This window comes from Physeter macrocephalus, unplaced genomic scaffold (genome assembly GCF_002837175.3).
Source record: "Physeter macrocephalus isolate SW-GA unplaced genomic scaffold, ASM283717v5 random_1253, whole genome shotgun sequence".
NCBI lineage: Eukaryota > Metazoa > Chordata > Mammalia > Artiodactyla > Physeteridae > Physeter > Physeter macrocephalus.
Window position 1 is genome coordinate 11280 of NW_021146988.1, and position 9742 is coordinate 21021.

The 9742-nt window shown below is 54.1% G+C and overlaps 1 protein-coding gene across 1 annotated transcript in view; it reads left to right on the forward strand.

Annotated features, from left to right (window-relative positions):
- The window catches only part of TINCR (TINCR ubiquitin domain containing), an 8657-nt gene extending 2153 nt beyond the window's left edge, over positions 1-6504 (forward strand). The window contains exons 2-3 of the mRNA XM_055083622.1: positions 662-774; positions 1346-6504. Of these exons, the coding sequence (XP_054939597.1) occupies positions 662-665 (4 nt within the window). The 3' untranslated portion in view covers positions 666-774; positions 1346-6504. The remainder of the gene's footprint in view (positions 1-661; positions 775-1345) is intronic.
- Positions 6505-9742: the final 3238 nt, after the last annotated feature.

Consider the following 9742-nt stretch of genomic DNA (forward strand, 5'->3'; position numbering starts at 1 on the left):
CGGGGCGAGGGGGGGTGGGGGGGGGGGAGGGGGGGGGGGGGGCGGGGAGGGGACAGGGAAGGTCATGCAGGGCTTTGTGGGCTGTGGGGAGCACTTGGGCTTTTACCCTCAGGGAGGTGAGAGCCCTGGAGGGCTGTGGGCAGAGGAAGGGCAGGACCTGACTCAGGTACTCACAGGTGCCCTCTGGCTGATACAGGGAAGACCTACCTCCTCAGTGTAATCTTCCCTGACCACCTGTTTAAAATGGCATCCCACCAACACCATACCCTACCCCGGCTTTATCTTTCTGTATACCTCCTTGATTATTTTTACTAATATTTTTTTGCCCCATCTCCCCCACTAGACTGTAAGCTCTGTGAGGGCATTGTTGTCCATCCTATTCACTGCTGTTTCCCCAGTTCAGTGCCTGGCACATAGTAGGTGCTCAATAAATGTTCATTGAATGTATGGTCTCTGGAGGTGAAGAAGGGGATGCTCAGAACATTTTCCTGGAGCTCTAGTGTTTCCTGGAAGCAAGAGAGAGGGTCTCATGGGTGGAGGCGAGTCTGGGCAGACGCAGCAAGATGCATTGGCCGGACATTGAGCAGACCAGGAGGCCTTAAGTGCCAAGGTGAGGGCTGCACGGGCCTGCAACCTGTATCTTTCTGTCCCCCTCCTGCAGGTAATCTGTGTTGGAGGACGTGGAGCCATGACCGAGGGGCCCAGAGGTGCTGGCTGAAGGAGCAGGCTGGGGGTGGCGGGGGACATCTCCCGGGAGCCTTGACCTCACTCTGGGTAAGTCACTCCAGTATTTGGGACACAGAAGGGACCTTAGAGATTGTGGAGACCACAGACGGGTAAACTGAGGCTCAGAGAGGAGAAGAGAGTCATCTCTGATGACCATCAACCTTCTCCACACCCATATGCTTCTGGCCCCTGGGGCAGGGTCACTGACCTTACCTTCTCACCTTTGAACTAACACATGGGCCCGAGTAATGCTGCCCTGAATTGCTGTGTGCCCTTGGGCAAATTGCTCCTCCTCTCTGGGCTCTGTTACCCCTCTTCCTTAACAATCAAAGAGTGGGCTTTGGTTGGCAGGTTTGGTTTAATTGCACTCTTTGCCTGCAATTCCTGCGACTGCCACCAGGTGGCTTCAAGTGCCAAGCTCCACACAGGCTAAGGGCTATCCCTGCCCCTCCTGGAGGGCACCAGGGCCATCTCAAAGGAGGAGCTGGCTGCAGGTGTTGCTGTCCATGGGGCTGTTAGGGAAAAGGGAAGAAGGAAAAGTGGCCAGAGAGCTGGTGTTTCACCCTGCGAGGGGGCCTGGATTGAAATTGTCTTATCCCCTCCCTCCTGCTGTTCCAAGGTTCTGGGCTTCCAGCATAGATGGTGAAACACTGGCCTGCCCAGCTGCTGCCCCCTGCCTGGGACATTCCTGATGGAGCCCCAGTCCCTGACACTGACCTAGGATGTTGCTACTCTGGGCCAGCCAGCCTTCCAGCTGTGCTGTGTGATCCTGAGGAGGTGGCTCCCGCCTTGGGGCTTCAAGTGCCCAGTCTGCAGTGGGAACCACATGCCATCTTGGGAGGCAGCCAGAGGATGTCACATGAAGAAGAGCACAGAGGGGAGAGGAGCTTGGGGGGGCATCACCCCCACCTGCCTGGTACATTCTCTCTGCCACGCCTCTACCCAAGCTGTGCCCCCAGCCTGAAGCACCTTTCACACCCCTCTCTGCAGCTCCAGTCCACCCAGCATTCCAGCTTCCTCCAGGAAGTCTTCTCAGATTCCCTCCTCCCCAGCCAGTGAGCACCTTGTCCTCTTTTGGGCCCCCTCAAGCCTCCTCTACTGTGAACAGCTTTGGCTGGGGGCAGCGGGTGTGTGGCCAGACACTCATAAAATCTCAAATGACTAAAGGTGGAGACTGGGGGACCCCAGCCCTCTCCCAGCACTCCAGTGTCACACTGCACCCCTCCCCCAAACCCAAACCCCTCCCCACGTTGCACCCGTGTCCACCCCCGTGGCGGTGTCCTTCCCGTTCAATCCCACTGCTTTGCCCCCTGCACGGGGTCTCCTGGTTGTGTCTGAAGGGCTCTGGTTAAGTGGGCAGGGATTTGGGGGGGCGGTGGGTGTGCCTGGCAGAGCACTGAGACATTGACGGTAATCATGGGGTTACTCCAGGCTATTCCAGGCAGTGTGTTGTAGGAATTCTGTGTATAAGACCCTCTGAGTAGGGAATTCCATGGCGGTCCAGAAGTTAGGACCCTGCACTTCCACTGCTGGGGTTCGATCCCTGGTCGGGGAGCTAAGATTCCGCGTGGCGCAGCCAAAAAAAAAAAAAGGTAGAACGTTGGGACTCAGTTGGATCTCTGATCTGAGGCCATGAGGCGTCGGGTCCGCCGTGCAGACCCCCTCGGGTTGGGGGGATGCTGGCATGCGGGCCCTCGAGGGCCGCGTTCACGCTCTGGGTGCTGGCATCACAGGGCAGAGGCTCGGGAGCCTGGGAAGACATAATGTTTTAATTAAGAGTCGTGTTGGCCGCAGGGCCCAGAGCAGGGACAGGTGGTTAATAAATCGTGGCCATGGGGAGAGTAGTGCTCAGATGTGCGTTTGTCCGTCAAGGGATGGGGACGGCCCCAGGCCTGTGGGGCTTTTCTCACTTCCCCTTGGAGGAGCCTCTCCGGGGCTGGCATCACTTCTCCTGGGGCCAGGCAGCCCAGGCCCCTGCTCCTGCCTGGTTTTGGCCTCGGTGGGTCATGCAAACACTGGGGGACCTGCCCCCCAGGATCCAGCAGGAAAGTGGGGCTTTTAATAGCCACCCCAGCTCCATTCCTCGGCTCCCACTACATGCCAGGGTCTGTGCCACGTCCTTCTCTGGTCTCCACTTACTCTAGTCTGTGAAGCGTGAGGCTCGGTGGTGGTGGTGATGATAATGGCCCATTTTACAGATGGGGCATCCAGGGTCACCCTGTCCCCTCTAGTCTGCTGCCCTGGCAACCCTTGAACTGAGCGGTCCCCAGCCCATGAGCAGGTCCCTGATAGAGGAAGGGGGAGGGTTTCCCGCATCTTGGCTGAGGTGAGGGTGGGAGAAAGCATTTTCAGGCCTTTTTGACATTTAACAAACTATGCAAATCGCATGCAAATCATCACCCATTTCTTAAGCCTCAACAGCTTCGGTGTGTTCTGAAATAATAATGTTGGACCTGTCCCTTGGTATTGGCTTAGACGAGGGGTGCAAAGTTTTTCCCTTCCTCCCTTCCCCTTCCCTTCTGTTTTCTTTCCTTCCTCCCTTCCTTTCTTCCTGTTATCTCTTTGCTCCCTTCACATTGTTTTTTTGGAGGCCTCCCAGTCCTGAGATGAATACAAACAGCAAAAGTGGCTTCCAGCGTTCCCATTTTCCAGATGGGGAAACTGAGGCAGTGAGAGGCACAAGCCTGGACTGAGATCCCAGAGCCACATTGTGGAAGGCATCTGTCACCAAGTATCATCATGGACCAAAGTGGACAGTACCTGTGACCCAAGGAGGAGAGATGACAGTGGCTGGAGCAGGCCTAACAGGGCTTGGAGGAGCCAAGGGGAACTGTCCTTGGGTTTCTTGGCCTAGAATGGCAGGCTGCCAGGCTTGGATCTGGAGAAGTCTGACACTGAGTGATCTTACTCCTCAAGTCCTTCTTTGTCTTGCTACTCCATCAGCATGTTCTTTGAATTTGGGCCACAGCCTCTCTGCTCAGTTTGCATGCCCTACCTTTTCTGTTTGCAAACTCCTATTCATCCTTCCAAGCCCCAGCTCCAGTGCCCCCTTCTTCATGCAGTCATTTCTGATCCTCCAGAAGAGCTTCTACTTCCCTCTGGGCTTCTGTTGCCCCAGATCTCTCTCTCTCTCTCTCTCTCTCTGGTCCAACCCTGACCCTTTTGGAGACAGCAGCATTAATGGACACTCTGGCTTGTTTCCAGCACTTGTCTGATTATCACACACCTCCAGACTTTCGTATTCGCTGCCCAGAATGTCCTTTCGGGTCTTTTTCACCTGGAATAGTCCTACATTTTCAAAGTCCTGGCACTAATACCCCACCTCCATGTGGGCTCGACAGCTCTCTCCCATTTGGCCTCTGGGTCCTGCAGCCTCCATCCCTTCATCCCTGACCCACAGAATGGGGAGGTCTGTGTGTCCTCCCAGTCTTAGGCGTTGCCTCTGGGGCCCCAGGATCACCTAGGCTGGGATTACAGGGTGATCCTGTAGTACAGTACAAATTCGGTACAGAGGGACTGAATTTGAGTAGGTACGGAATAAAAGACTAAGTGTTTGGAAACAACGCCAAGTTCAAACTCCCTCACTTAGCCTTGGGCGTCACTGTCCATCGAGAGTTCAGTCCTAAGCACATCCTTCGCCCTTACCTCTCGTTCACCTCCAGAACTCCGCACAAGCCTTTCCCTCTGCCAGGAATGGTTTTCCCTTGACTCCTATTCTGGGTGACCCCAAGCCAGGCCCCTCCCATCTCTGTGCTGTGAAAATGGGGGAAGTCTGGTCCCTCCAGGGCCTCTCAGGCTCCTGGCTCCACCCCAGGAACAAGTCCGGGCTGCAAGGAGTTTCGGGTGAGACCTGGCAGCCACCATCTCTCCCTGGGGCCCGTGGCGTTCCGGGGAGGGGCCACCTCCCGCCTTGGCTGTCCACTCACTTTGTGCTCCCAGAAGTTCAGGGGAATTTTCCTGGGTGGCAGGTAAATCCATGTGGTTCCCAGAGGAGGCATCTGTGGCTCAGCCAGAAACTGCAGGCACCTGGACTTTCTGCTGTAGTTCTGTTGTGCCCCCCGCTCTCTCTCTCTCTCTGTGTGACTCCAGGCCAGATTCTGGCATTCTCTAACTCTGCCCATTAGTTCAACGGGCATTTATCGAGTGAGCTCTGTGTGCCCGGCCCTGTGCTGGCTGCTGGAGATACCGAGACAGACTTTGCTTCGGCTGCTGTAGACAGTGGGACAGGTTGTTCACTGCACAAAAACATCCAGCTGGGGTGAGAGGGACTCAGGAAGGGAAATCTTTTCATAATTCACACAAAGTCTCCTATACAGGTTAGTGGTGGTCCTGACCCTCATGCCTCCCCCACCCCCCGTGTCTCCATCTGTCTCTGTCTCATTCAATCTCCTCTATGTATCTGCCCCCATTTGTCACTCTTTCTCTCTGTGTCTCTTGATCTCTGCTCTCCACTCTCTCTATCTGAGCCTCTCTGTCTGTCTCCATCTCTGTCTCTGTCTCCTTCCATGTCTCTGGCAGTTTATTTCTGTCTCTCATATCCCCTCTCAAAAGGGACATCCTTTCCCCCTGATGCTCTGAGCATGACCTCTGGGTGTGTCCAAAAGTTGCTGGGTCCATGCATTCTGTAATCACTGATGAAGCACCTCCAATTTGCAGGGCACTGAGGACAGCGTGGTGACTAGGACACCCAGCTGTTGGCCCTCATGGGGCTTGAGGTGCAGCAGAAGAGACAGAAGCTGCAGGGTGGGGGGTTGCTCCTAGGATCCTGGAAACCCCTCCTCTGGGCTCAGCCCACACTCTTCTGAATGACCTTGGGTGGTCCTTGTCTCTCTCTGGGCCTCAGTTTCCCCACCTATCCAAGGAGGGAGGTGTTTAAGGTGGCTGGGCCAGAAGCTGCTTGCAAGGCCTAGGCTGTTTGTTGGCAGAGAAATCCGGGCTCATCCCCACACCCAAATGGGTTTGAAAGAATCCTCCGAGGGGAAAACAGTTGTAAGAAAAAAGAAATCAAAAAATCAGAGTCGGGCTTCCCTGGTGGCACAGTGGTTAAGAATCCGCCTGCCAATTCAGGGCACACGGGTTCGAGCCCTGGTCTGGGAAGATCCCACATGCCGCGGAGCAACTAAGCCCGTGCGCCACAACTACGGAGCCTGCGCTCTGGAGCCTGCGTGCCACAACTACTGAAGCCTGCGTGCCTAGAGCCCATCCTCGGCAACAAGAGAAGCCACCGCAATGAGATGCCCGCACACTTCAACAAAGAGTAGCCCCCGCTCGCCGCAATTAGAGAAAGCCCATGCGCAGCAATGAAGACCCCATGCAGCCAAAAAAAAAAAAAAATTGGAGTCGCCTGCCCAGGCTGCTGTCTGACTCACCTTGGGTGGAAGCAGCCTCGCTGCCATCCCCCAGGTCATCAGAGAAACTTCCTGCCTCTTCCCCTGATGGTCCCTGGCTATCCACTGAAGGCTGCTGGCCTCACCATGATGGCTCTAGACCTGGCACTGACCTCACACTTGTGCTCTGAGTTCCAGACCCACTTAACCCCTTGCCGAGCCCCAAGTGGGAGAAACTCTTTCCAGCCATAGGGCCTTTGCATGTGCTGTGTCTACATTTGGAGGACCCTCTCCCTACCCCTTATCTTTCATCCTCCGATTTGCAGGTTCAATGTCACTTCCTTGGGGAGGCTCTAAACAACCACGTTCCCTCGGTCTTGCATTCACACACTATCCTGTTCTATTCCTTTGTAGCATTAATTATTTATATTATTATTCATTCAATGTATTATTTTCCCCACTAGCCTCTGGGCACCGTGAAGCCTGGGATTGGAGTCGCCTGCCCAGGCTGCTGTCTGACTCACCTTGGGTGGAAGCAGCCTCGCTGCCATCCCCCAGGTCATCAGAGAAACTTCCTGCCTCTTCCCCTGATGGTCCCTGGCTATCCACTGAAGGCTGCTGGCCTCACCATGATGGCTCTAGACCTGGCACTGACCTCACACTTGTGCTCTGAGTTCCAGACCCACTTAACCCCTTGCCGAGCCCCAAGTGGGAGAAACTCTTTCCAGCCATAGGGCCTTTGCATGTGCTGTGTCTACATTTGGAGGACCCTCTCCCTACCCCTTATCTTTCATCCTCCGATTTGCAGGTTCAATGTCACTTCCTTGGGGAGGCTCTAAACAACCACGTTCCCTCGGTCTTGCATTCACACACTATCCTGTTCTATTCCTTTGTAGCATTAATTATTTATATTATTATTCATTCAATGTATTATTTTCCCCACTAGCCTCTGGGCACCGTGAAGCCTGGGATGAGGTCTGGTCTGATCACTGATGGATCGCACAGCATTTAATAACCCAGAGTAAGGGAGTGGGAGCCAAGGACTCCCTCCCTTCCCAGACTCCCTCAGGGTCCCCCACCCCAGTTTCTGTCACCACTGTGTCCAGCTCCAGGTGGCCACGGGGCACAGAGCCTCGGGATTGGGATTCCAGGCACTCTGGCTCCTGCCGCTTTGATAAATGGGGGAAATTCAGAATTAATTATTTACTGCTGCGCCGAGCTGGCCTGATCTGGACAGATAAAGAGTGTCCTCACTGCCACGTCTGCCCAGCACTTCTCAGGAGTTTATTAGAGGTTGGGAGGCAGCTGGCTGAGGGGAGAAGCCCAGAAGGCACTGAAGCCAGATGGAGCTGAGTGCAAAGCCTGGCTCTGCTGGGCCACTTTGGAAGGCCACAGCCTTCCGTGGATCTCATTGCCCTCGGGGGCAGGTCGCGCAGGACCTTGTGGGCGGAGGGAAGGACTTGGGCTTTTACCGAGAGGGAGGTGGGAGCCCTGGAGGATTGTGGGCAGAGGAGGGGCGGGGCCTGACTCAGGCTCTCACGGGCGCTCTCTGGTGGCCGCTTCTTGGAGGGCAGGCTGTGGGGGGTGAGTTTGGGAGCCGGGGGACCAAGGGTGGAGGCAACTGCGCTGGTCCAGGTGAGTGACGATGGGGGAAGAGAGTTCCAGGCAGAGGGAACATCCAGTGCAAAGGCCCTGAGGCAGGGTCGTGCCTGGCGTGTTGGAGGAACAGTGAGGAGGCCCATGTGTCTGGAGCAGAGTGAGGGGGTGGGGAGAGGGAGGAGGGGAGGGCAGGGAGGGGACAGGGGCAGGTTGTGCAGGACCTTGCGGGGAGGACATGGGCTTTTCCTCCTAGACGGATGGAATGTGGTGGGTTTTTGCAAGAGCGAAAGCTCTGAGGGGAAGGCTGGTCGCACTGTCTCTGGATCCCAGACAGGCGATGACCCCACCCAGGAGTCAAGGGTTTGAACCATGCCTCCGCCTACCCTTGGCTGAGTGAACTGAGGCTAATGACTTGCCCTTCTGGGCCTCAGTTTCTCATCTGTAAAATAGGTGCAATAGTAGACCACTCTCTCACAGTGGTGAGCCTCACATGAGCTCAGGATGGGTAGGAGCTGCTGGCTCCATGCAACAGTCACGATTGGGATTAGGGTGAGGAGAGCAAGGCACTGGCCTTCGCACAAAACTTAGGGGGCTTGGAGGAAGGTGGTCAGAAGATGCAAACTTCCAGTTATAAGAAAAATAAGTACCAGAGATGTAATGTACATGATGACTGCAGCTAACACTGCTGTAGGATATATAGGAAAGCTGTTAAGAGAATAAAAGCTGGAACTTCCCTGGCGGTCCAGTGGTTAAGACTCCGTGCTTCCACTGCAGGGGGCCTGGGTTCGATTCCTGGCCAGGGAACTAAGATCCCACAAGCTGTGTGGCACGGTTGGAAAAAAAAAAAAGAGAGAGAGAGAAAGTAAATCCTAGAAGAGTTCTCATCACAAGGAGAAAAAATGTTTCCCCTTTATTCTTTTCTTTTTATTGTATCTATATGAGAAGATGGATGTGAGCTGAACCTATTGTGATAATCCTTTCACAGTATGTGTAAATCAAACCATCATGGCCTTAAACTTATGCATGGATGTATGCCAATTATTTCTCAGTAAAACTGGGGGAAAAAAAAACTTTGGAGGCGCTGCCAAATTCAGTCATTCGGATAAATACTAGTTTAATGCAACATTTGAAAAAACTCCCAATGAATGCAAAAACATCTGCAATGAACAAAGTATCTAAGTGTTAAATATTGACAGGCTCTGACCCCTGCACTGGCTCCACCCTGCCGCCCTGGCCTCACCCTATACCAGGCGCTGCTGCACCTGGGAGGCCGTTCCTCCTGCCCAGCCTCCCCTCCCTGCAGTAAAGGCCACTGATTAAACCTTCATTCCAGATAATTAAGCCCAGGGATCTGGGGGCCTAGCAGTGATGCAGGAGGGAGGTCCTGGCAGGGGTGGGCCAAGCTGGGCCTCCCCCCAGGGAGAGGGAAGGCTGGGAGGGAGGTCACTGAGTGGCTGGAGCGGAAGCCCGAACTTAATTAGCCCCTCAGGATTAATTACTAGGCCCAGGAACAGGCTGAGAAATCTATTACCCGAGTGGCTCCTGGCTCCAGGCTTCCCTCATTCTCTCCATCATTTTTCTCTAAACCTCCTCCTCATTCTTTAACAACAAAATATATTTATTAGAAAAATGCAACTTTATATCCTACCATGAAAACCCAGATACATATTTTCTGTGCAGAGTAGATGGTATATAAATTTGGGGAGCTATACAATGAAGTAAATATATAACTGTTAAAAAATGATCTATGTGGTTCTGTTTGGAACCATGGCAACAGCTGTGAGCAATGAGTATGTGCTGAGCGTTTACACTCTCTTCTTAGCTCATCTTCTCACAACATCTCTGGCGGGGGTGCAAGCTATCAGCACCCGCATTTTGCAAGAGCTTTCTGACACTAGGATCTGTGCTCTGGGACCCCACAGAATAACTCAGAGTGGGTTCTGACTTGAGATCTTGTCCTTCAAAGCCCCGACAGGCTGTTCTGTGAGCCACTTTGGGTTCCAGTTGAGCCCAGATCTTGTTTACTTTTTGCTTTCTTCCTCCAAACATTTACCTTGGCTGCTCCCTCCCACCAGAAACGCCCCTCCTTC